The following is a 26,033-nucleotide window of genomic DNA, read 5'->3' on the forward strand; positions in this document are numbered from 1 at the left end:
AAATAGATGATTTTTGGAGGAAATGTCGCATTGACTATGGAGGTTGATAAATATTTTTCGATAATAATTATAAAGTTAAAAAGTATGACAATTTACTATAGAACATGCAAACAATAATTTCCATGTAAACTTTACCTTAACAAAGGAGTATGTGTTTCCATCACACGTGCATACATAACTCGATCACGTGCATAGATTGTGGTGGACGACAAACTTATAATGTACTATATGGATTGCGACTAACAACAAACATAAGATTTTTGAAAAGAATCCATACATTCGATATGTGCCATTCTTATATTCCGCATATGTGACAGAGGTTAATAAAAGTTAATTGCATAATTCAACAGGTTTAAGTAAAATAATATGCCGATTTCTTTATTTAACACGCAAACAATAATTTATACACATTTTTTACAGATACAATAGTACACGTGCAAATATAACTCCATCATGTACATATATGTCGGTAGACGATAAATAGATTAAGTATATAGATTGCGACATATGACAAATAGATGATGTTTCAAATTCAGAGTTTTGATGTGTCATTCTTATATTCCGCATATTTGACGGGGTTAATAAAAGTTAATTGCAGAATTCAACAAATTGAAGTAAACATATGATGATTTTTTGTAGAATACACAAACAATAATTTACATGCAATCTTTACAGTTACAATATACTCCATTTTTTATTACACGTCCAAATGCAACTAGATCATGTGCAAAGATGATGGCGGTCAACAAATAGATCATTTACTAAGATTGCAACGTACGACAAAACACGATGATGTTTTAAAAATCCGGACATTCGATACATGTCGCTATTATATTCCGCGTATATCACCGAGATTTAAGTAAAAAATGACGATTTTGTAGAACACTCAAACAATAAATTCCACACAATCCGTACATAACAAAATGTTTGTTTTTAGTACACGTGCAAATAAAACTCGATCATATACACAGATGGTGGCAGACGACACAGATCATGCATATCAATTGCAACAGACGACAAAAAGATTATGTTTCAAAATATCCAGACATTAGATACACATCACTTTTATATTCCGCTTTTATTGTGGAGATTGATGATAAAATCCGGATGGCGGCAGAGGACACATATCATGTATATAGATTGCGAGTTGCGACAGACGACAATTAGATAATGTTGCAAAAAAATCCGGACATTCGATACATGTCACTATTATGTTCCGCGTATACCACCGAGATTAATAAAAGTTACTTGTAATTTGTAAAATCCAACAAATTTAGGTAAAATGACGAATCCAACAAATTTAAGTAAAAAAATGACAATTTTAAAGAACACACAAACAATAAATTCCACGCAATCTGTAAATAAAAAATATGAGTTTTTAGTACATGTGCAAATAAAGCTCGATCATATACACAAATGGCGGCGGACGACACAAATCATGTACTCCTATATTGATTGCGACAGACAACAAAATGACTATGTTTCAAAATATCCGGACATTCGATACATGTCACTTTTATATTCTGCGTATATTGTGGAGATTGATGAATAAAATCCGGATGGCGGCAAATGACACCGATATGTACATAGATTGCGAGTTGTGACATACGACAATTAGATAATGTTTCGCAAAAAATCTGGATATTCGATACATGTCACTATTATATTCCGCGTATATCACCGAGATTAATAAAAATTACTTGTAGAATCCAACAAATTTAAGTAAAAAAAATGACGAATGCAACGAATTTATGTAAAAAAAATGACTATTTTATTGAAAACTCAAACTATAAATTCCACACAAGCTTTACATTAACAAAATATGTGTTCTTACTACACATGCAAATAAAACTCGATCATATACACAGATGGCGGTGGACGACACATATCATGTACTATCGATTGTGACAGACGACAATTAGATTATGTCTTAGAATATCCGGACATTTGATACACGTCACTTTTATATTCCACGTATATTGCGGAGATTGATGAATAAAATCCGGATGGCGCAGGCGACAAAGATCCTGTGTATAGATTGCGAGTTGTGACAGACGACAATTAGATAATGTTTCAAAAAAATTCCGGACATTCGATACATGCCACTATTATATTCCGCACATATCACCGAGATTAATAAAAGTTACTTGTAGAAAATACAACAAATTTAAGTAAAAAAGTTTATAGAACACTTAAACACTAAATTTCACGAAATCTTTACATTAACAAAATATGTGATTTTAGTATACGTGCAAATAAAATTCCATCATATACACGAATGGTGGCGGATGTTATAAATCATGTATATCGATTGCGACAGACGACAAATAGAATGTTTCAAAATATCCGGACATTTGATACACGTCATTCTTATAGTCTGTCTGTATTGCGGAGATTGATTAACGAAATCCGGATAGCGGCGGACGACACTAATCATGCACATAGATTACGAGTTGCGACGACGACAATTAGATAATGTTTCAAAAAATTCCGGACATTTGATACATGTTTCCGAATATATCACGGAGATTTATTAATAAAATTAATTACCATATTATTCAAGAATTTTGATAACTCTCAACATACTATATACTTTATGACCTTATTTGAATTTTCCAACCATTTTAGATAGTAGATACTAAAATGTGTTTCGTAGTAGATTTTTGTAATGAAGTTTTTAATATCACTCAAAAATCGCAAGATCTGTGACCTAATTATGACTAATTACATTAGCTTCGATTACTTTAATTTAACTTAAAGAGAGATTAGATTCAGTTGAATACTCCTACTACTACTCTGCATATGATGCGCGTGGGGTCAAAGCGAGAGAAATAGCGCGTGAAAAGCTCCTTTTTGTCTATGAGACAGGTGCGATGCGCATTGCACCTTTGCAACACTATAAATATCCCCAATTCTTCGTCTCCATTTCACTCACTCTCTTCACCTCACTATCATAAATCTCTCTTTCTCTCTCTATACATACTCTCTCTCTCTCTAGAAATTCGCAGACTACACCGCCGCGAGCAATGTCTATAAACTCAACAGCCGCCGTGGAAGTCGATTCTGCAGTCTGGCACGCGGTCGCCGGGGCCGAAGTGCACATTCCGGCGATTAATTCCTACGTCTACTACTTTCCCCAGGGGCATTTGGAGAATGTCTCCGCCACCCCCGCCCCTGCCGCTGCTTACAATTTCAACCTAATGCGGCCGTGGATTCCGTGCCAAGTGATTTCCGTTCGATTCCTCTCCGATCCGGTCACGGATCAGGTTTTCTCCAAAGTCCTCCTCCAGCCGCTGCAACCGCTCGGCCACCGGCAGAACAACGCACTCAACTTCGCCGAAAGCGACGTCGTCACGTACGCGAAGGTCCTGACCCGATCCGACGCCAACAACGGCGGCGGATTCTCCGTGCCTCGGTTTTGCGCGGATATGATCCTTCCGCAGCTCGATTTCGAGGCGGATCCGCCGGCGCAGAATCTGTTGCTGAGAGACACTCTCGGCCATGCATGGGAGTTCCGCCACATCTTCCGCGGCACGCCACGGCGGCACCTCCTCACCTCGGGGTGGAGCAGATTCGTCAACGCGAAGAGCCTCATCGCCGGAGATGCGGTCGTTTTCATGAAGAAGAGATCCACCGGCGATCTGTACCTCGGGATCCGCCGCGCGGTGACCTTCGTCGGCGCCGGGGGCGGCGCCGACACCGGCGCGGTTGTCGGCGCGGTGCAGAGGGCGGGGAGGGGGCTGGTTTTCGAGGTGGTGTACTATCCTAAGGCAGGATCGCCGGATTTCATCGTGATGGCGGAGAAGGTGAAGGAATCGCTGCAGATGAGGTGGGTGGCGGGGATGAAGGTGAAGATGCAGGTGGAGACCGAGGACGCGTCGAGGATGACGTGGATGTTGGGGGTCGTGACCGCCGCGGCAACGCCGGTCAGCGGAGTCTGGTGCGGCTCGCCCTGGCGCATGCTCAAGGTAACCGCTCGTGAAACTTGCTGCACTGGATTTGTTTTTTTGTTTAAATCAGGATTAGAATACACACATTCTTTTTTGTTGAAATCATTTGAATTGATATCTTCACCTTCGTAAATGAGTTTGTTACTGTTGAATTTGATCTGATTATTGATTAAATGCGTCATGATCCATAGGAAATTGACCTTCTAGTTTTAGACTTTTTAATTCGCAAATCGCCAAAAAACACAGTATGAATAAATTAATTATTTTTTTAACTAATTATAGCTAGTATTCTACTGTGTATAAATAAATCAAGTTTACCTATGATATTCCGGCATTTATATCTCACTTCGTACATGAAAATCTCATTTTCCCCCACTAAAATTAGTTTCATTTATTTTTATTCATATAAATATTGTTGTAATTTTTTCTTTTATTTAAGACTTTTTCTCAAGTTTGTGCAAAATAGTGCATTAGAGTATAGCTTAGCAAAGCTTTCTTGCACAAATCTAAATTTCATGATTTCTCCGACTAATTTTGAAATTCGATTGCTGTGATTTTAGGTGAATTGGGAAGACCCCGAGGGTTCGGAGGAGATTACTACCAGGACCGTGAACCCGTGGCAAGTCGACTACATCCCATTCTCTCCACTAATGGCCCCCGGCTTCCATCCGGCGAAAAGGCTCAAATTCTTGCAAAACAACGGCAATTATTTCCCTCCGGCCAACCACTTCGCCGGCAACCCCAGCGCCGCCGCCGCTCCCATCTTCGACTTCTCTCACTATATGGGCAGGGAGCCTGCCGCCGGCGCCCGCTACCAGCTCCAGCCGGCGCTGAACAATCTCCACCGCGCCATCGAGAATTTCCAGCCGGCGATGATCAACAACATCCTCCCGGAGATGGTGCTCAACCGTGTCCACCACCCACCCGGCCTGCACAACCTCCAGCTGCAGGCGGCGGCAAACAACGACGTCCGGCTACCGGCGCCAGCGAACAACGTCGTTCAGCCACCGGCGGAGGCGGTGAATAATGAGGCGGAGCAGGATTTGATCTCCGTGTCGAAGGCGCTGAGCATTGGGAGCTCGTCGGAAATTATGTCGCCGGTGAGCCAGGGCAGCGTGCAGGGAGCTACGTCATTCCTGCTGTTCGGGAAGACGATTGAGATGGCTGGGGACGAGGAAGGAGAGGAAGGTGAGAGTGGTGCCGGCGGAGAGGGTGGTGATGATGGCGGTGAGAGCTGTGGGTGAGGTGAGGAAGGGTGCGAACCGCTGCACGTAGAGATTTACTATGTATAGTATAGTAAATTGTGCTGTGTGTTTGTTGTGAGGGGAAGAATAATACTCTCTTATTTGATGTTTTAATTTGTTTTTTTATTCGTTTGAATGATTTTGAAATGGAAATTGAAAGTTGTATACTGTTAATTATCCTATAACTTTCGATCCAGATATATTTCATTTCATGTGTGTTTTGAATGATTGAGTATCATATTATCATCTTAGTTCAATATTGTGCAATACTGTGCATGGTTGTGTAAATAAATAAAATGATTTGACTATGAGGATTTAACTTAACAAACTTTAATATGATTTTAAATAAATAAATTAATTTTTTAATTTAATTATGCAACATATTAATTGTAATCCAAATAGATTAAAATGATTTAAAAAAATTATACACATACATTCCACTAACTCATTTTTATTATTAATATAAATATATTAAAATGAGTAGCACGATCCGTTATTTATTTCCACTCAATTTTCTCTATATTTTTAAAAATCCATGTTGAAGTTAAATGTTTTCCAAATCAGAACAGAGTATTATACTATTATGGTGTATTACTTATAATTCACTTTATTTTTCAAAAAATAATTACATATGCTGGTTAAATTAATCACTGCATAAAATAAATAGAAATAAAAATAAAAGGCAAAATTATCCCTTAAATGTTTAGGAACAATTTAATATAAAAATTATTGTAATACCGAGTACTAATTAAATTAGTTAATTGAATCAACATTAAGTTGACTATTAGGATTTAGCAATTACTACTAAAATTTATTAATTCATAGGACACAAAAATATCAAACATTATGTTTTGAATCAGTAAATTTATCAATTCATAATGTTGAGGACACAAAAATATCAATAATTGTGTTTTGGATTAACATTATTCCTTGCACAAATATGAACATTATTCTTTTGTAGCACATATATGATCTCAATGTATTTACTCCGCAACCAAATTGTCACACTACGAATAATACATGCGAGTTTTAACAAAATATTTGATGGTATGTATTGTAAGTTGTATAACTATATTATTACAAATATTAGCATGTTGTAGTAATTTATTTTGATGACGAACCAAAGAGGAAATCATGACAATTTTTTCGCGGGAATATATTTTAAAAGTGAAGTATTCCAACAGCCTTTAGAGCGGCTGTGGCCGTGTCTGCACAATGTAGATATCTTTCCCGACCAAGCACCCTTCGACATCCTGCGCGCCGTCGAACTTCTGCTCGAGGAAGAACCCGATCACCCCGAGCTTCCGGCCGAGCTGCTGCCGGAAGCTGGCATCAACGGTCAAGGGCTTCTTGCTGTAGTCCACCGTCAGCTGTATCACCTCCCCGTCCGCGGGGCCGCCCCCGCGCACCACCATCTCCTCGCTGAAGTTGGCGAACGCCAACGACCGCACCGTCCCGTCGAACTTCCCGGCCGCAAGCCTCCACGGCGTGCCCCTCGTCCCCGAAGCCAGGGTCTCCCCGAGCCCAGGTGCGATCTCCGCCTCGACCACGTCCTCGTTCTTGTCGGTCGGACTGACCGTGTGGAGCACGAACGAGAGGTCAGGCGAGAGCATCTCTTGCACGAGCACGGCCATCACAGCCTGGTCCTGAGGCACCCCTGCTGCTCGGCGGCTCAGCACTGCTCGGCGGGTGTAGAGGGACGCCCAGACGCGGGCGACGGCGTGCCCGAAGATGATCGGGTTAGACGGGCTGACATTGGGGATCGACTCGTACAGCCCCGCGGCAGACATTCCAGCCAAGTCCTCGACATTAGCGCTCGAACGCACTATCAGCCGCACGGTGCCTGGGAACATTTTCGATATGGTTTCGACGGTTTCTTTTGAAGGACTCAGAGAAGAGATGAGCTCCTGAAGCCGGTTACACAGCCGGTCGAGCTCTTCGTCGATTTCAGCTGTTTCTATGCTCTCAAGAAGCGATACGTAGGTTTCCAACGACCCGTTGTGTTCCAAGGCCAGTTCCATGGAACGGAACGGGATCACCGCTCCCTTCGGGGCGTTGAACGTCACAGGAACTCCTCCTTCGTTATACACTGTCATTCAAGACTCGAGATTCAGTAAAACCGCGTTCATCTAATCGATCACTCAAAGTAAACGCCTCTATATGGAAGTCGAAAATCGATCAGTTCGATTTACTTTACCTTTATTCGAAGCAGCAGCCAACGAAGCTAGGCGACCACACGATGCAGCCTTTGCACCGGAATCTTGAATAGTAGCATCCTCAACCGCTATAACACCTCCAGACGACGTACCCTGAGAGGCATCACTATAAACTCAAAAACGTTGGATTGACAACGAAATAATCCCATTACCTCGAACGATTTCCATACCGTTTTGATGTCTGTCTCCGAAGACGTGCTGTTCTGTTCCAAGTCTCCGGTCTTGAACGAACCATCAGTCGGTTTATTTCCCACCGGAACGTTACCATTGTTGCTTTCTGCTGAAGTTTGAACCAAGCTGACCCCCGAAGGCGACGCTTCCAACCTGAAACGAGCCGGTGAGGAAAGACACTAACAAGGAAACCGAACAAAAAACAATCGAACGCTAACCTCACAAACTTCCCACTAAGATTTCTGATGTCAGAAACTTTTTCATCATCTTCGCAAGTCACAAAAACAACCCTTTCCTGCAGTTCACAGATACATTCTACGTCGTTTCAACAATCAAAGAAACGAAAAAGGAAACAATAAAACATGGGATAGGACTTGCTTGCCGCGCTCGGACACCAAGATGAGATAAATGGGGCAGCTCCTGCAAAAGGATGACTCCGGTAATATTATCTCCGGCCGCTGTTACCTGGAAGAGGCAGAATTTAAAGTTAACGTTAAGCACTCGACCAACAAAATGCACGTCAATCATCAAAAAATTCAGAGACAGAAAATAACCTCTTCATCTCCATCAGCTCTGTTCACGACTAGAATAACCGGTCCTGTTACAGACGATGGTATTGACCCAGGAACGATGCTATCCACCTGTAGACGAGTTGCATGACGACAGTTGCAATAAATATAACAACTTTCGGACAGAAAAAAGTTTCTAAAAATCACGTTGACTGAACGGGACGGGCTATCATAGAATAAGGCAACAGAAATTTGGACATGAGATGGCTCAAGAAATCGTATTCATAGCATAATTGTTCTTGATTGTTAAACAAAAGGTGGTGATGAATAAAAACATTGCTAATTGGAATTATGCGATTTCTTTTATATTTGGATAATCGCCACAAAAATACATGGACTCTGGATTTTCCAAAAATTCCAAATCGAAACTGACATGACAGTCACGTGGCAAATCAAGATTGCTTTTTGGGCTCGGGGTTTGCGAGAAAATCCAAAACAAGTAAAATCCGTGTATTTTCGGATGATTTCCATGTAAGTTTTAATATGGGATATGCGAGAAACGGAAACGAAAAAAAGTAAATTTTGTGAATTTTAGGAAAAAAATCAAGTTCATGTGGGAAACCAAAAACGGCCCAATGTTAGTGTATTTTGAGCAAATTAACCATTAGCTTCGCATACAAGCTGTATTGGTTAGATATGCTATAAGCATGAACAGTAGGTCAAGATACCAATAACTTATCTATAAAAGCATGCGATTTAAATTTGTGCCACGAGGGACGACACAGTGTACCTGGATGAGGGTTCCAACAGCATCTCCCGGTACAAGAATATCCCAACCCTCAGACCCGAGAACATTCCTAACAGCTTTCAGAAGAAGGGTGCACAGTTTTGAAACCTGAAAAATCACACTGTATTTTCCCCATCGAAAATTAGATAGCTACAATGATTACTGAGTCGTCCACGGTAGATATAATTAAAAAACTGGAGTATCATACCCAGCACGAATCTCAGCTTCAGCATACGTCCTAACAGTGTTATCCGGAACCCCAAAGGCGTTTCCTAAAATCTGTGCAGCCGAAAAGTCGAGTTGATCTCCGAATGAGCTATAAGCATTAACATATGTTACCACATAAAAAACGACAATTTTTTTCGTTTTTTCAGTTTACCTGAACTCTTTCGGGGAATATATTAAGAAGTGCCTCGGAGTATTCTTCAGTTAGTCTCTTAGCTCTATCGAGTGTAGCTTTAAGCCTCAAGCCCCATATTCTCGTACCATTTTCGCTGCCTTGAAATTATCACCACTCATAAGAAATCAGTGTAGTTCTACATGACCACGAACTCACTCACTCGGGAAAATCGCTCACCTTCAGTTTCGAGAAGACCTCTGTTTTGCCAAGCTATAAGTTCGTTCCCTATAGCTTTGCACTCACCGGGCTTCCAGCCTGACAGGCCCAACTGATGTATGCTGGCGACTAAAGCTCCGAGCGGCTCACTCCAAGAACCAGCGTTCTTTTGCTCTACATTCTCTGTGAGCCAGTGGGCCCCACCAACAGCTTCAAGTTCATTGATGAACCTGTGAAAAGCTCAAAACCCAAACCAATTAACAAGCTTTTTATTTGGGAAGGAAACGCGAGATTAAGTATGGCTGTAAGGGCAGAGTACCTGCTTAGAAGAACAAATGAATAGTCTTCAAGTCCGATCTCACATAGACGCCACTGCAATCACACAGATCCTATTACCGACCGACCTAATGGGTTTTTATCGAACTGAGAGAAATGGTTAGCAGAATACGTAAGAAGTCTCACCTTTTGCCGCATTGCTATTGCGGCATCAGGGGCATCGTTTCGAAGGCCACTATCAAGACCCTTTGCGATTTCTTGGCGGAGATTGTCCAGAGATTGTATAGTTTTCATCAATACTGTTATCCATTCGCTTTTAGAAATATCGTTTGCACTGCCATTATCCAGCGCCTGAACAAGATATGAAACATTAGATACGAAATAAGCATAATTTATGAACTATTATACTCTACATCTTACTAAAAGTTCCATTACCTACTTGTCGATCTTACAACATGATTTCGTTAAGCTATGAATACAAAATATAGCACCAGCTCAGAAATCATTAGTTATTTAAGAAGCTATCAACAGCCAATATTTTCCGATGACATTGTTAATAAGTGTAACTGATTACATGATGATTATTAATACACACATTTGTTCGAGAAACACCAATTTTTTAATAGCAATATCTTCAAAGATTCGACTAAGTAAGAACTAAAAAGCATCGGTACCTTTTTTGATTCTAAAAACTGAGGTAGGGCCGAGCTCTCACCCAGAGAATCTTTGATTGATTCCAGCTGTTCTTCCAGACTTCAATTGTGAATCAAAAGCTGAGCATCAGAAAATTTCTTACTGGGGTTTAATTATAAATTCTATAATCCGATCCAACATTTTCCATATGAAACTCGAGATTATACTTAATAGCCTCTCTCTCTTAAAGAACGAAAAGCTACAAGCATTAGTTTATTATCATGACACACAAATTACCTTCCAGCATTGAAGAAATCTTTCAGCTCTTGATGGAATATCTTGAACTGCTGAACAAAAGCTTCACTATATTGTCCGGGATTCTTCATGATTCTTGCAAGCATTGCTTCTGTGGCAACTAAATCCTCAGGGCCAGCACATCGATGTAGCTTGTTTTGTATCGTATGCTTGATTTCTTGCTGGAATGTCGATAAAACTACATTAATGACTTCGACCGATTTAACTAAAGCATAGATGATTGAAGTGAAATCACTTATCGATCACCTTAAGGTCGTGAGGGATGTCATTCCTGTGAGCAATGTCTCGGATCCTTGTTAGGGGAACGGATGCGGTGAACTCGGCCTTGAAAGATGGCAAGCAAGGGTGAATCTTGCGGATAACTAGAAGTTCCTGCATTTTATAGATATCACCAAGGAGAACCCCAAATCAAACTACCTAATAAGCGATCTAACATAATTGATTTGGAAATTGACCTGAAGTGAAGTGTCTTTCCTGCTGGAGATTCGTTCCAGGTCGCGAAATATAAGCCTAGAGATCTCGGCATGCCTGTTCGGTCGATGATGACCCCCGTCTTCGAAGCAAGGAATCTGACCTGTGTTTATCCACTACAGAAAAAAATAAAATCCGATCAGGATTTAGGACATGAAGTAACTAATCAATCATCAAGAAAATCGATAGCTAGAACGTCATAACACCTTCAGATATATTGCTGAATATGTAAGAGCTTCCAAGCGCTTTTCGCTGTCGATGTTTTCAGCCACAAGCTCTCGAACAACCTCAAGCTTTGCAACAGGGAAATGCAGAAACAACATTCAAAACCACAGCTCGTCCAAAAATATGTGCATCTCAACTCGACCCTCAGTGTTTTTTGATGCGAGAAAAGAAACAGTCAAACGACATAACTATTGGTTTTCATTTAAGAAAAAAGCCAAAACTGTTTATACCTTCCTCCACCAGTTACGTCCACTGCGGTCACCTTCAACCAGCTTGAGAGAAATCCCTTCGAGACCCGAAGTCTCCCAGCATATCTTCTTTTCTCCATCCAGGTTATCCTTCGAGCGAACAAACGAGACGTTCTTTCCCTGCCATTGGTCCACAAATGAACTAACGGTAACACCCTCTTCTACTGCAGAAGCAACACTCTTCCCATTCTCACTCCCTCCGGCCTCCACTTCTTGCTCGTCTTCCCCCTCCCAAGGCAGCAGCTTCACCTCCTCCGCAGTCTCACCCCACTTACAAACAACGCTAAAACTTCCCTTCTCTTCAATCTTTAGAACTCGGTTATCACCGTGTTCCCACACCAACTTCTTATCCTGACCTACTATCACAAACTTATACTCCACAGGCTCTCCTGAGCTTGCCAAATCCATATTACAAACCCATCCATTCTCCGTCCACGTCATCATCACCTCCTTCTTCCACGATCCAAACTCCTTGGCAGACCCCAACACTGCGACATGCTCCCCGAATGTGACCTGGTGGTCTAGTCTGAGCTTCAGCCTAACCTTATCGTCACCGGACTTCTTAGACCGCCTCTCCTCTCTATTTTCCTCTTTCATCCCTTCCCTATAGACCCCATTATACCAATGAAAAAAGCAAATGAAACAAAGAATCATTCCCTTCCAAAACACTTGTTCATAGAAATCACCCTTTCAAACTTTCAAACATCATCGTCATCATCATCATTCAATCACCAAGCAATACTACTCCCAACATTATAATAATTCTATTGGTTTACAATTTTCCCAGAAATCACCCTTAAAAATTTCAAACTCATCATCAAATCTACAAGAGAAACTACTACAATTTCCTACAGAAATCACCCCTTTTAAAATTTCAAAATCATCATTCTATCAACAAGAGAAACTACTCCCAATAGTGAAATACTAATCCTATTGGTTCACAATTTTCTACAAAAATCACCCTTTCAAAAACTTTCAAAATCATCATTCAATCTATAAGAAAAACACCATCACCATTCAATTCACTTCCAAAACATTTTCAAAATTCCAAACATCATCATCATTCAATCAACAAGAAAAACTACTCCCAACATTGAAACACCAATTCTCTTAGTCTACAATTTCAAAATCATCATCCATTCGACAAGCAAAACTACTCCCACATTAGAATCTGTACTTAAATAGTTTACAATAACCACCACATCTTTTGATTATGCTACTTACCTTGCCTTATCCCTTCACCCACACACACAGACCCCTTTATTCACAATATCTCATATATTCAAGAAAAAGGTGAATTGAAACCAAAGTTGGAAACTTTACCTGGTTTCAACCGACGAAACGGCAGAAACAGACAATTTAGCAGAATCCCCTCTTCTGACAACTCTAACTGCAAACGGGCCGAGATTTTTTGCATCGGGAGCAAGAATCCCAGCTCTCTTGAAGAAGGATTTTGATGGGGTACTATTTAGGGGGCATCTAAGATTACTTCTTGAAGCGATAACACTCGAAGTTGAAGGGAATTTGCATGGCAACGTACACGGATAGTCCATTGCAAATTGCTCAATGACTCAACCTATTGTAGAGATTATCAACCCCACTGTGTGTGTGTGTGTGTGTGTGATTGTGAGTTTATAAAATTGAATGAGAAATCTTGATTGGTATGGGAGAGTGAAGATATTATTGTTCGTGACACGTGAGAGTGAGATTCTTGCTGCTATTTATTATCTAAACGAGTTCTGAATTTAGTTATTCATAAGCCTTTAGCGGTTTCCGATGTTAGATCTTGAAACTTAAGACTTGGGGATTGGGAGAAAATATTTTTTTTTCTTTGCTTAGAGATTTATTGATCCTTTGATTCTCGACAACACCGTGCAATTGATTCTTCTTCCTTCATGTTTGGATAGCTTCCAATGGAAATTTGGTTTTGTGATTTTTTTGGGGGTGCTGTTGAGTGAAATGGATTCATTGAATCTTCGTAATTAAATGTTGGGTATTGATATTTGACTTTGAATATGGAACAATTTTAGATCCGGGTAACCGTTTCACCATCTGATATACTTACAAATTTGTAAGCGGATTAGTAACTAAATCTCCAATGAATATCCTTGTGAACAAGAAAAAAGAAAAGAATTTATGATATTTTGTTCTTTATTTGATTAATTACCCTATAAAATTATAAAGTTTGATCAAATTATGGTTTGATATGAACATTTCAAATTTGAATCAGAAATCACAAAGTTTCAAAATTTTCAATTGTTTCATGATAATTTTTAGGGGGCAAATACGATGCTAAATTGGTGTACAAGTGTACAAGTTTGGTGATATCTATAAACTGTGACGTAAATGTGTATTAATGTGACGAGGTTGACGACAAAACAACTTCTCCATATGTCCAAGGAAAATGATCTCTTCCTTTAGCAAGATTTTATGTAACTTTATCTTGTGTGTTAAGAAAAAAGAATAAAGTAAGAGAGAAATAATAAAATACCATTTCGAACCCTATATGTCCTAAAGAAACACATACTAATATATTTGTTACTCTTAAATTATGCGTGTGACTATGTGAAGAATATCATTGTTTCTATTAAATTATGTGCGTGACAATGGGTAGAGCAAGCAAGTTTTAATTGGAACTGCGTTGTTTTGAGCCGTACAACATATGTAAATTTTTCTTGAACAATAGTAACATTCCGAAGAATATTTGATATACGAAAAAAAAATCCCAAACACATTATTAGAATATGAAATAACAGCAAAATACTCTTTTCAAAACAAGAGATTCAATTCTCAAATGGAGATTATCATCCCGCATTGTCAATTCTCAAACTAAACAACAAAAAGATTTTTATCATCGCCATCATACTTAAATAGAGTTTTCTCAAAACTAAACAAAAAAAAAGGGATTTAAGCACCACCGGAGCCATATTTCTTTCCAAAAACAAGCACCTGAAGCTTGTCGTAACCCGAGAGCACACCAGCACCAGCAACGGCACGAAGAATGTTTGCACCAGCACCCTTGAACAGAGACTTGGCACCCTCGTTCTTGAGGATCTGGGTGAAGGCGTCCATCGAGCTCTTGTACTTGACAGCCTCACCAGATGTCATCATCATTCTTCTACGGACAGTGTCAATCGGGTAGGAGGCAAGGCCAGCACCGTTGGTGATGAGCCAACCGAGGGCAAAACTAGCGAAGAAACTATCCTGTAATCATACATAACACCAAGTCGTCAACATATTGTTCAGATATGAATAAAAGCATTGTGTTGGGATTCTAGGGGAATGTAATAACTGACCTGCAGAGATCCAGTTAGGACAACTGGCTTAAGAGAGTCGTACAAACCAAAGTACAGACCACGGTATACAATGATACCAACACACGAGATGTTGAATCCACGGTACAGACCGGCAATACCATCAGTCTTGAGGGTCTGTCTGTAGACATCAACCAGACCATTGAACTGTCTCCCGCCGCCTTTCTTTGCAGCCTTGGCATCATTGGCAAGACGGGTACGAGCATAATCCAAGGAGTAGACAAAGAACAGGGAGGAAGCACCAGCAGCACCACCAGAAGCAAGGTTGCCAGCAAACCATTTCCAGTAACCATCACGGTCTTTCTTGAAGTTAAATAGCCTCTTGAAGTAATCCTTGAATGCAAAGTTCAAGGCCTGTTGAGGACACAACAACCACAAGTTAGCATCATAACAGAATGTAATTGTTGAAACAAGGAACAATATGATTTGAGTATAAGATTAGAAAATTAGGCAGAGCAGACCTGAGTGGGGAAGTAACGGATAACATTAGCAGTGTTTCCTCTCCACAGTGATCCAAAGCCCTCATCCTTGATTGTTCTACCGAAACACTCTCCAATTCCCTTGTAAGGCTCAGAGAGTCGGCCAGCCTTGATCATTTCATCTTGGTTCTGGATCAAAAGCTTCACACGCTCGATAGGAGCAGCAGCTGTTTTTGACACAGCAGCTGAAACACCTCCCATAAGAAAGTCAATTGCAAAGCCAGCAAATCCTTTCTCTGAGGGAGCCTGAGCGAACACTGGGTTAGCATTAGCAGAGATCAAGGATAGATCCTGAGTTGCTACGCAGGTCTTAGGATATTGAAAGGCTTGGTTTGTGTAATTGCCATAAGCAAATCGCCTCTGGTATGCAGCAGGTTGTGGGACACCTCCATAGCGAACTTGTGAGATGCTGGATCCCAGGTGTAGCTGGTTAGCTACATTCTGGGAAATAGTTGGGAGCCGATTCTGATCTGCCATGCTACCTAAATATTCCAAGATGACAATATTAATTATCAATTGAACAACAATAGGTTAGTTAAAATTTAGAAAGGCATTTACTTTTTAGCATGAGATGTTCAAGGCATGTAAGGGGATGCAAATACATGAATACAATTACACATCAGAGTAACAATAGAACAGATTTTTATCAATTTGACGACTAATAGTATATCACCACCAGACTCCTAGTGATATAATCCCCATATTCAAATAGTAAGCCAATATATATTATGAGTAATCATTACAGCACTGATTTACAAGAAAACCACCTAAGAACCAATGCTTTTAAAGTCAATGATAAAGCTTCTAATTTGCAATAAATGTAACAAATAGCCATGTCAACTCATAAAATTCAGAGGACCAATTATACACCTAACCACAAATAAACGCAATAACATAGACTAATCATACAAATGTTATTCCGCAGGCTCAATAAATATAATGTTGATAAACACATGAAACAAGATGAATCAGACTAGATCTGCAAAGAGAAAGCACATTCAAATATGAAAATCAATCAGATCTACGCGTAACCGCACACAGATCTAGAATTCCAGATCCATACAAATCCATACCTTTCGCTGTATAAAAACTGTACAGAAACTACAACTAGCACTGTTCAAATTTCATTCGGATCTAATACCGCATCACCGTGTGCAAACTTAAATACTTGTATAACAGCAACAAATAATAGAAAAATCAAATGCGATCCAGTAAAAAAACAACGGAAGAGATGCTTTCAGAATGATACAAACACGCAAATCACGCTGAATCCACAGAAAATGAAAAACTTAAAAATAGGTTTCGAAAAATAGCAATAAACAGAGAAATTAGGTGGAGAGGCGTTTACCTGCCTGCGGTCGACTCGCCTCGAAAAATGAGGGATGGAAACGATGCGATTGGGGGAGAGAGAAGACCGAGGAAGTGAGAGAGTCCAATAAAGATGGCTGTAGCTTCCTTTTTATAGTAGGGGAATACCTAGCAAATGAACCTCTCTGTCAAGGGCGCACGGTAATACGCTGCGTCGCGGAGCATGTGATAATTAGTGCCGGTCAAAATAGACTATTGGGCCGGTGTGTGGGCTTTAAACCGCCCATTTCTACTTTACAAATTTTATTTGGATTTGAATAATTTGATAGATGTTTCATGTTTAGTTATAAGAATTTAGATTTTTGACTACTTTGAATCGATTCATATTTATAGTCTTTCAAAGCTCAAATTTTTTGGATCAATTCAAATTAAGCAAAAAATCAGTCTGGAATTAGAATGCTAACCTAATTAATTGAGGCTTTTTGTTTGTTTCACATCTTTTTACTTATTTTACAATAAATTTAGATCTGTTACAACTTACAAGGGAAAAACTTTGGTTAAATGTGCACTTACCTTGAATGCATCATTTTTTTTATTTCATGGCATTTATTACGATGTTTATGATGTTAATAACTTTATTTAAATACGGAGTATATTATTCATATATCCACTATGTGATATCAATGTCATTCGCCCTTTATTGTTACAAATTAATCCAATTCAAATTTTAATAAATACTATAAAAAAATAGAAAAGATTTAGTAATATGTTAATTTTATTTTTATATATACTAATAAAACAAGAGTGTATAAAACATAAATAGCCGAGATGAAGTCACATTTGTATTTGAGAATTAAAATTGTGAAATTATAGTTTAATATAAAAAGTTAATGCTTAATTAATTATCTTTCTAGTTAAGACAGCCATAAATATAATTAATTAATCAAATATGGTAGAAATATCCATTTTTGTTGCTTCATCTTCACAAAAATCCTCTTTCATCTCCTTCTTCCAGTAGCTTAGGGCGAAAATGGCAGCTTCAGCTTCTCTATCTAGCCTATTCTCTCTCTACAGTCACCGAAGCGTCTCCTGCCCCTCTCCCTCCTCAAAAACCTCCTACAATTTACTTCTTCAACCCACGACCACTCCTGCTCTCAAGGCGTGCAGCCAATTGGGGAATCCCAGATTTGGTAACAAAGGGTTTAGGAAGGAGACGCGTTCTTCACTCAATCCTGATTCAGAGGTATCTTTCTACCTGTCTCACACAAGTTGAAGTGTTTGTGTGTTATGTGATGCATTTGATTTATTTGATTATATGTGATTAAGCAAGGGAAAGAGTAACGGGAAGATAGGGTTTTAGCTATTGGAAGTTGTATGGAAAGGTGGGGGTTTTGAATTCGATGATAAATTACAGCTTGCCTTTTAGTTATAGTTTGCAGAAGCAGAAGTATTCATTGTGCTTTGGAAATAATTGAATCGTGTTATATGTGCTGGGATTTAGATGTGGAAAGATAAGTTATAAGCTCAAATGGTAGAGAAATAGCAGTTTCATTTCTAGGATATCAATTTTATGTATTATGTGATGCATTCTATAAATTTGATTTATGTGATTGGGAAAGGAAAGAGAGAGATGGGAAAATAGGGCCTTAGCTATTGGAACGTTATATGGAAAGCCACGGTTTTGAATTTGATGATAAATTGCAGTTAGTCGCAGAAAATTTTCCTTGTGCTTTGGAAACAATGGAAACAATGTTGAGCAATTAGCTAGCCTTTTACTCTGAATCGCGGAGTAGAATTTAGATGTGCAAAGATAAGTTATAAGCACAAATGGTAGGGCAATAGGAGTTTCATCTCTAGGATATCAATTGATGTAAAAATGGTGATGTTAATAAGAAAACATTGAGGGAATTGTGTTGACATTGTTCCGGGAGCTGGTTTTGTTGTAATTTGTGCTATCATAGTGGCTGGGAGTAGTATATTTTAGATGAGCAAGTGTGTTAGGATATGCTCGGCATGATTGTGAAAGAGTGAACATGTATCTTGATAGTTTAGATTATGGACAATGATTTAGTTGAAGAATGTGAGTGATTATGCTTGTAAGTTTGCTCTTCTGTCCTGGATGTGTAATGGTATGAGAGAACTGGGATGAAAATGAAGTTAATGCAATTGAGATGGTTATGTATTGACATGGGTATGGAAATCTCGGGTAAACTGTGCTAAAAACAAGAATGCTGTAATTGGATATGATGTTTAGTTGGACGAGAGTTATGCGAATCTACTGACTTCTTTATGTTTCTACTTTCTAAAATGTTGTGGAATCACCGTCAATTGCAAATTTGGACCAATTATCTCTTGAAAGAACTGCAACATTATATTTGTGGTATCTTCACATAATATAAGTAAATGAGTGGTTTGATGACTTATACTTCTATGATGTGCTGATTCCAAAATTAAACAAGCAGGCATACAATGAAGACGAACCTAGTTCAGAGAGAGCAGCAAGTAACAAGCCTCGACCCGATATGAAGTCGCTCATGCAGTTGTACAAGGAAGCTATTGCATATGGAGATGTGCGGGCCATATATGAGATAGAAAATATTCTGTTTAGAATAGATAAAGAGAAAATTGAGCTGGTTGATAAGGTTGAAGCTTTGTCTGCGGAGGTATCTACAGGGAAGGAAAAAATTCTACGATTGCAGGCTGATTTTGACAATTATAGGAAAAGATCGGAAAAGGAAAGAGCATCAGTTAGGAGTGATGCCCAAGGAGAGGTGATAGAAAGCCTCTTGCCAATGGTTGACAGTTTTGAGAGAGCCAAGCAACAGTTGAAGATAGAGACTGAGATGGAGAAGAAAATTGACACAAGTTATCAAGGTATATACAAGCAGTTTGTAGAGATCATGAGAAGCTTGCGTGTTGCAGCTGTCCCTACTGTGGGAAAGCCATTTGATCCTTCGGTAAGAGAACTCTTTCACTCTCTCTCTGGTTTTCTCTTTTTCTCCTTTGGTTAATCAATAGTTCATCTTTTAATGCTGTTCGTGACTGCAACAATGACTCTTTAACTAAGTGTGCATAAGAGTAGAAATACTACGTTTTTTTAAAAACGGATAGGGAGTAACCTTGGACCTCAAACTAGTTTAGCTCTATCCCCCGACACCAAAAGACGTGCTCCGACATGAATTTGCCACTTTGTTGTTTGCTCACAGACCAACTTTCTGGTTCCACAACAATATCATCCTTGAAATATCAAAGTTGTAATGCAGCAACTCTATATTCTTGTATCTCAATACTTTTCGATTGCTACAAGAGAGATGTATGATGCAGGGATATGAACTATGAATATGTACGCACGTTTGCTATTTGATTTTAGTCATGCGTTTATATGATTCTATAAACTATGCTTTTATGTGTTTAGTGGTGTATGACATCTTGTTTCCCATGTACAAAATGACATAGTGTGATCTCAACTGTGTGACACAGATGCACGAGGCTATTGCACGTGAGGAGTCGCATGAGTTCAAGGAAGGGATCGTCACTCAAGAATTTCGCAGAGGCTTCTCTATAGGAGATCGGCTGATAAGGCCGGCCATGGTTAAGGTCTCAACCGGACCCGGCAGGAAAAAACCTCTTTCCGAGCAGCAGCCTTCAGTTGCTAGAGTTGACAACCGATAGTTTAAAGAATAATCATCAGAAGCATTCTCTTTAGATTCTAAGAAAATTTCAAACTTAATTGAGGATCAACCTTGTTCACTCTTCATCTAGGGAAGAAGAAACAATGATCAAGAACTTCACCATGAAATGAAAACGGGTAAACGAACAACCGGTGAATGCTATGCTGCAGGGTTTAAACGACAATAGTCATCGTCTAATTCGGCTTGATATGCTTGCTTGAGATGCTTGAGATGCTTGAGAATTCGTCATTGGATTAATTGGAACAAATGTATGTTATACTTGATTTGGGAAAACAAAGCAGCATTCCAACATCATAATACAAATGAGACAAGATTCATCTTTTTTACAGTTATGTCAATCAAAGATTGTGATACCATATAGCAATACTTGAGTAAATGTTAATAATTCTCTCTCCTCTCTTTCTCATTGGCAGTCCATAAACACTAACATCCAACATCCAGTATTCTTGATGCTGGGTTCATTTGTGCAAGACACTTTTCTTTGGTTGCTTCGTCTTCTTCTGATAATGGTGCTGCAACCAAAAAGGTAAAACGAAAATGAATAATCAGGGCAAAATCCATAACTGTTATAAACACCACTAGCAATTAGTGACTAACCTTCTGTCTTCCCAAAGCTTCAGTATCAGTCCTTTCGGTCCACGTGCTCTTCCTAAGCTTGATCGGGCGGTTTCCGACATATTTTCCTGAATCATAAATATGACATCTTAATATTCATAAGTTGAGTAGTTTCACTATGGTGCAGAGATCACTTCGTGATTCTTAGATTGAGCCTAGCTAAAAATATCACAACTTACCGTTCATTTCTTTCAGCGCTCCCACAAGATCGCTTGGATTAGCAAAACTGATGAATCCATAGCCCTTTGTCTTCCCAGTACGCTTATCTCTAACAACCTGATCAAGATTAGCCGCCATTATTTACAGTTTCCCCACATGTCACTATAAATTTGGGCCCATATATACAGAATAAATATAAGAAAGCACATGAGAAGACAGTGCAAAAATTGGAAAGAAAGGGGCAATTTCACACCCAAGGTAATGAAGGTATGCAATACGAATCAATATGTAATTACACATTCAGATGAACAGATAGGCTTTTGCATTTTAAAGAGTTGGCAACATAATCTGCAAGCACTAAATTCTACAGTCTTTATTTATTTTTTGTTCTTGATTCTCTGAAAAGCTAAGATGAAGGCATATGGCTAGTAATCATAGTAATGAGAACAAAAGGAAAAGTTTAGATCTGAAGCATAGAGGTGTAACCGCATGCATGGGCAAACACAAACTACACATCAAAAGGTAGCAAACCAATGCAAAGATAAAGTTACCTTCCCATCACATGTCAGAAGTAAATTAACACGCTGACACTCATATCTTAGTAAACCAGCAGTTCATGATATATCCAACATGCATACCAAATAAGTATAAGATATCAGCCACAAGCCCCAATGACAATAAATATAATTACACAATCTCAGTCTGACTATAAGATTCTATTGCAATAAGCACTTATCAAATGCCTACAACGGTCTCATCTCATGCGTTTAAGCCTGATAATTTTCTCTTATCCTAGAAGGGGTCTAATTATTAAGTATAAGGAGATTGGAATTTGGATGCAGTTATCAAATGCACTTTACATTCTTTATCCCCTGCAAACCATTTGAATCATTCAATTCTAGACTTTCAATTTTTCAACTTCTCGAAACCATTATTCTACTACCTTACAACACTTTCGAACAGATCATAAACCCTGAGTGCGTTGAAAACAAAGCTTGACAACTTTTAGAGGGTAGAAAAGGATAATTTCTGCAACCACATAACTAAATGAAGTTGCAGTCAAACAACATTCTACCTATCATACACTTGTACATAACTTATGTAATTGCCATCAGTTATCAGGTCTATAAATGCTCCTGCTATTTCTCTAGTCAAAGAGAGATTGAAGATTAAAGTTAGATAATAGTGCAGATGTGAGTATTAAATTAGCTTCATGAATCATGAAGAGCACATCATGTTGAAACCAAAAAAAGGAATCTACCTTCATGAAATAAGATTTTCAGTTGATGGCCTCATGCACTTCAAATTGACATCTGAAGAGATCATGCAAATGCTCATGTATACCATTCAAAATATGTAAGACGGAGAGAACCGATTAAATTATGCACCCCTAACAGAAAAGGCCTCAATAAGCTTGAGAAGATCTTACCCTTGCCATGTTAAAAGAAGGAAACCTTGCAAAAGCCTTTGACAGCACATCATCATTCACCTCATTTCCAAGATCACCACAAAATAGACGATAGTCATCTGCAAGATGTTAAGATATCAATAAATGGAAAAAAGACAATGTTTCAGCAAGATCAACTGATAATCATCAACACATGAAACAACACAATGAGATAACATGAAGCTGGTCTGTTTCAACAGATATAGATGATGTCCAAGCTGGCAACAGGGCAACCATGATTAGCTTAGCTTGCATGAGTACAGCACAGATCAACCATTAGAGCATATTATGTGGAATATTGAAAATACTTAAGAAGCCGTTGCATGCAAGTGTGTACTAGAGTCAGAGAGTTAAAATTCATGGTATACAGAATCCAATGTAGATAGCCAAAGTTCTAGATTATAATGCATGTGTTGTGAATGGATGACATAAAGAAAAAATGGGAATGCTAAAGCAAAACACAGAACAAAATGTCTCAGGATCAACAAATACAGCATCTAACCACCACTGTTGGGCAACATAGTCATCATAAAACTTTAAGATCAGGGCAGTATACTAGCATACTGGGAGTTGTCTATGGAAAAGCAAAAGAAGACCCCTTCTCAAATTAGTAATGAGGATAGTATATAAACAAAGAGAGCAATAAACTCATACTTTCAGGCCACTCTGCAAGAGTAGGATCCTCCCAGCTCTGCCCTGCCGCTTTCCTAGGAATCGCCTTCTTCTTGGTCTCTGCTTTATGCTCAATATCACTGTTAGCAAGTGCGGCTTTCACACTCTCAAGAGCTTCTGGTGTTATTGTCTGTGCATCTCTCTGAAACAACTGTTGGGCCTGTCCAGATTAAAACCTGCTGTTAGTGATGAAATATAATCAATAGACCTAAACATCATCACATATTATAACTTGCTAGAAAAACATCACAAATCAATCGTTTTTACCTTCCAGTGAACAAATTTGGCATCAATTAATTAATAGAAGCCGATACAAGGTGATGATCATGCATGAATTCTTACTAAACTTCTCTAATTTTCTGTGTGAATTCTCACTTAATAGGCTAATATCATCACATAGTATTACGTGCTAGAAAAACATCACAAAGCAATAGCTTTTTAACTTTTCAGTGAATGAACTTGACATCAATTAATATATAGAAGATGATACAAGGTGATGATCAGTCATGTATGAATTCTCACTATATGACTTTTCTAATTTTCTTTATGAATTCCTAACTTAATAGTAGAACCTATCTTACGTATACATTAGAAACACAAGCTACGGAAATTAATGGATCAATGAGATGTAAACATTACCTGCTGATATTGCGGCAAGGCGTAAACGGTGGGTTGCGCGGGGTATACGGGAGGCGGAGGGGCGGCGCCGATGTAAGGAGCAGGGGGCGGGGGAGGCGTTTGTTGGAGGTGAAATGGCGTCGGAAAATAGGGCGTGGTGGCAGCGGAGTAGGTGTATTGGCTGGACGACGAAGTGGCGGCCGCGGAGGTTGAATGGAAGTTCGACATAAAACCCTAATTTGACGACGGAAACGACGGCGTTACGGCGGTGCGTTGATCGGAAGAATTGCGATTTGGGGATTGCAAAATTCGGAATTTGTGAAAATTGTTATGAAATTTATCGACTAGATTTGACCTATATCTAAAATCGCCGAGCCATCAATACTGGTTTTATTATTTTATTTTAGTACCGATCGAACTTTTTTTAAGGGACTTTCTAAATTTAAATCTAGATATGTATATTAATTACTTTATTATTATCATTATTAGAATATTTTATAGACAATAATACAAGTCTTTTAAATCATGAAGTTTGGTCATTGTAAAATTAAATTATTAAATCATGCAATTTCAAATTTTCTCAATTGTCCCATTTACATACAAAATGACATTTTTAAACGATTTTCAAAATTACATACTGTATTTCATTAAAATAAGTATTTTTTAAAAATTTTCACATCTATTTTTCTTTACCTGTTTTGAAGAAAAAATGCTGTTTTAAACATCATGAAAAGAAAATATTTTGTATATAAAAAATGTCATCTCTAATAAAAAGTGTAGAATTTTAATTAAAAATATGAGGGTCGTTTAACTTGCAACCGTTTGAAAGATGAGAGCTTCAAGCTCAATCGACTATGATTCTTCTAGTCATGTATCTTGACTCCCTCTGTGCCCGAACAAGAGTCCAACTTTTTTATCGACTCATCTCATTTTTATAAATTAGTTTTATATATACTATTAGCAATTGTATTACCATTATTTGCCTACAAGAATACAACATGCTACAAAAATTTTAAAAACTCATGCTACAATAATTTAAAAACTCAACTCGATTAAATTCACAATGAAACAAGTCCAAACCTTCTTATTATATAGCACACATAAGTTATATAATATGATCGATTTACAACCACCAATAATAAATAGCTTAATGTACAAATTATTACTGTCACAGCATCAAACACTCATTCTTCTACTCCTGATTGAGCACTTCCCAGCATCAGCCAGTTTGGAGTTGAGAGCTTAGATCAATTCGCGTCCGAAACAAGAATTCTTCGGCTACTCTGCAATTCCAAAACGTAGAAATCAATTAGGTGCCTCGAAAACCCTAAGCACTAAGTTGGTAACTACATCAAAAAATGCTTGTGAAAGGGCAACAATTGTTGTACAGTACTATATATAGCGTGCAGAAAGTTGTTATTTTCTCGCTGAAATCCTTATGCGAACGACAAAACACGGTTGCTTACTATAGCTGATTTTCTATAGACTACTGATTTTTGAGTTATTTAGGATTTCAAACACTTGAACTATCATCATGAAGTCTAACAACATTTTCTAGATGTCCAGCAGTTGCCTCTAGAGTCGAGAGCTTGGATTAACGCTGTTGTCAATGGTACCTCACTCTCCTAGTACGCAAATGCTATTTTAGCCCCTGATTACATCGAGAAGGCCTCTTGAGAATTAAGCTCATTACTGCATCAACAATTTCATATGCATGAACAAATTGTATTCTTGCGGGCATGCATGTCTGTATCCTATAAATCCCGAGAAAGCTGTTTCAAAAGTTAACAAGATTGTTCTTACATTTCATTCAGAATGGTTTAGAGCATGTCGACACTCTATAGTTCATGACAAAGTTGTTTCTTTTCCTTTATACAAACCGCAGGCAAAAACAGTTCAAAGACAACTGTTCTTATATACCAGTACCGTCCGTAACGGATTTCTTTACTCGTGCCTGAATGATTTTGAGTGATTTAAAAGTTTCAAATCCTAAACCACCACCAGAAGGGCCTACATACTCAATAAAAATGCAACTAGAATCCACAAAATCATTCCCTTGAAAAGTAAATCATTCAATTCAAATGCAGCTATATCAAAAGCTAAATAAATTTACCTTCTGAAGAAGGAT

General features: G+C 38.6%; 5 protein-coding genes across 6 annotated transcripts; 2 read left to right on the plus strand and 3 right to left on the minus strand.

Moving 5' to 3' along the window:
• The first annotated feature begins 2,958 nt into the window (after positions 1-2,958).
• Positions 2,959-5,194, plus strand: LOC121802624 (auxin response factor 17-like). The gene is made up of 2 exons (XM_042202303.1): positions 2,959-3,968; positions 4,511-5,194. The coding sequence occupies exons 1-2, from the start codon at positions 3,027-3,029 to the stop codon at positions 5,192-5,194; spliced, it is 1,626 nt and encodes a 541-aa protein (XP_042058237.1). The 5' UTR covers positions 2,959-3,026.
• Positions 5,195-6,147: 953 nt separating this feature from the next.
• LOC121803609 (phosphoglucan, water dikinase, chloroplastic-like) lies at positions 6,148-13,355 on the minus strand. Its single transcript, XM_042203240.1, has 19 exons — positions 12,925-13,355; positions 11,584-12,205; positions 11,335-11,421; positions 11,113-11,244; positions 10,904-11,029; positions 10,640-10,818; positions 10,384-10,462; positions 9,896-10,060; positions 9,753-9,805; positions 9,455-9,663; positions 9,257-9,375; positions 9,086-9,156; positions 8,881-8,998; positions 8,136-8,222; positions 7,960-8,046; positions 7,800-7,876; positions 7,581-7,734; positions 7,392-7,503; positions 6,148-7,283 (listed from the first exon to the last, which is right to left on the minus strand). The coding sequence occupies exons 1-19, from the start codon at positions 13,152-13,154 to the stop codon at positions 6,382-6,384; spliced, it is 3,609 nt and encodes a 1,202-aa protein (XP_042059174.1). The 5' UTR covers positions 13,155-13,355; the 3' UTR covers positions 6,148-6,381.
• A 996-nt stretch (positions 13,356-14,351) lies between these two features.
• On the minus strand, positions 14,352-16,893 carry LOC121803610 (ADP,ATP carrier protein 1, mitochondrial-like). 2 transcript variants are annotated; one of them, XM_042203241.1, is made up of 4 exons: positions 16,743-16,893; positions 15,377-15,876; positions 14,898-15,269; positions 14,352-14,805 (listed from the first exon to the last, which is right to left on the minus strand). In XM_042203241.1, the coding sequence occupies exons 2-4, from the start codon at positions 15,869-15,871 to the stop codon at positions 14,509-14,511; spliced, it is 1,164 nt and encodes a 387-aa protein (XP_042059175.1). In that variant the 5' UTR covers positions 15,872-15,876; positions 16,743-16,893; the 3' UTR covers positions 14,352-14,508. The 2 variants fall into 2 exon arrangements, with proteins under 2 accessions (XP_042059175.1, XP_042059176.1); XM_042203242.1 differs by having other exon boundaries at positions 16,747-16,807.
• A 767-nt stretch (positions 16,894-17,660) lies between these two features.
• LOC121803612 (protein GrpE-like) lies at positions 17,661-20,750 on the plus strand. Its single transcript, XM_042203243.1, has 3 exons — positions 17,661-17,945; positions 19,165-19,659; positions 20,183-20,750. The coding sequence occupies exons 1-3, from the start codon at positions 17,733-17,735 to the stop codon at positions 20,372-20,374; spliced, it is 900 nt and encodes a 299-aa protein (XP_042059177.1). The 5' UTR covers positions 17,661-17,732; the 3' UTR covers positions 20,375-20,750.
• Positions 20,606-24,289, minus strand: LOC121803613 (RNA-binding protein 42-like). Its single transcript, XM_042203244.1, has 6 exons — positions 23,927-24,289; positions 23,270-23,447; positions 22,598-22,695; positions 21,189-21,285; positions 20,992-21,077; positions 20,606-20,906 (listed from the first exon to the last, which is right to left on the minus strand). Exons 1-6 carry the CDS (start codon positions 24,131-24,133, stop codon positions 20,853-20,855), a joined length of 720 nt encoding a protein of 239 aa, XP_042059178.1. The 5' UTR covers positions 24,134-24,289; the 3' UTR covers positions 20,606-20,852.
• Between the last annotated feature and the right edge of the window lie 1,744 nt (positions 24,290-26,033).

The sequence above is a fragment of the Salvia splendens genome, chromosome 5 (genome assembly GCF_004379255.2).
Source record: "Salvia splendens isolate huo1 chromosome 5, SspV2, whole genome shotgun sequence".
NCBI lineage: Eukaryota > Viridiplantae > Streptophyta > Magnoliopsida > Lamiales > Lamiaceae > Salvia > Salvia splendens.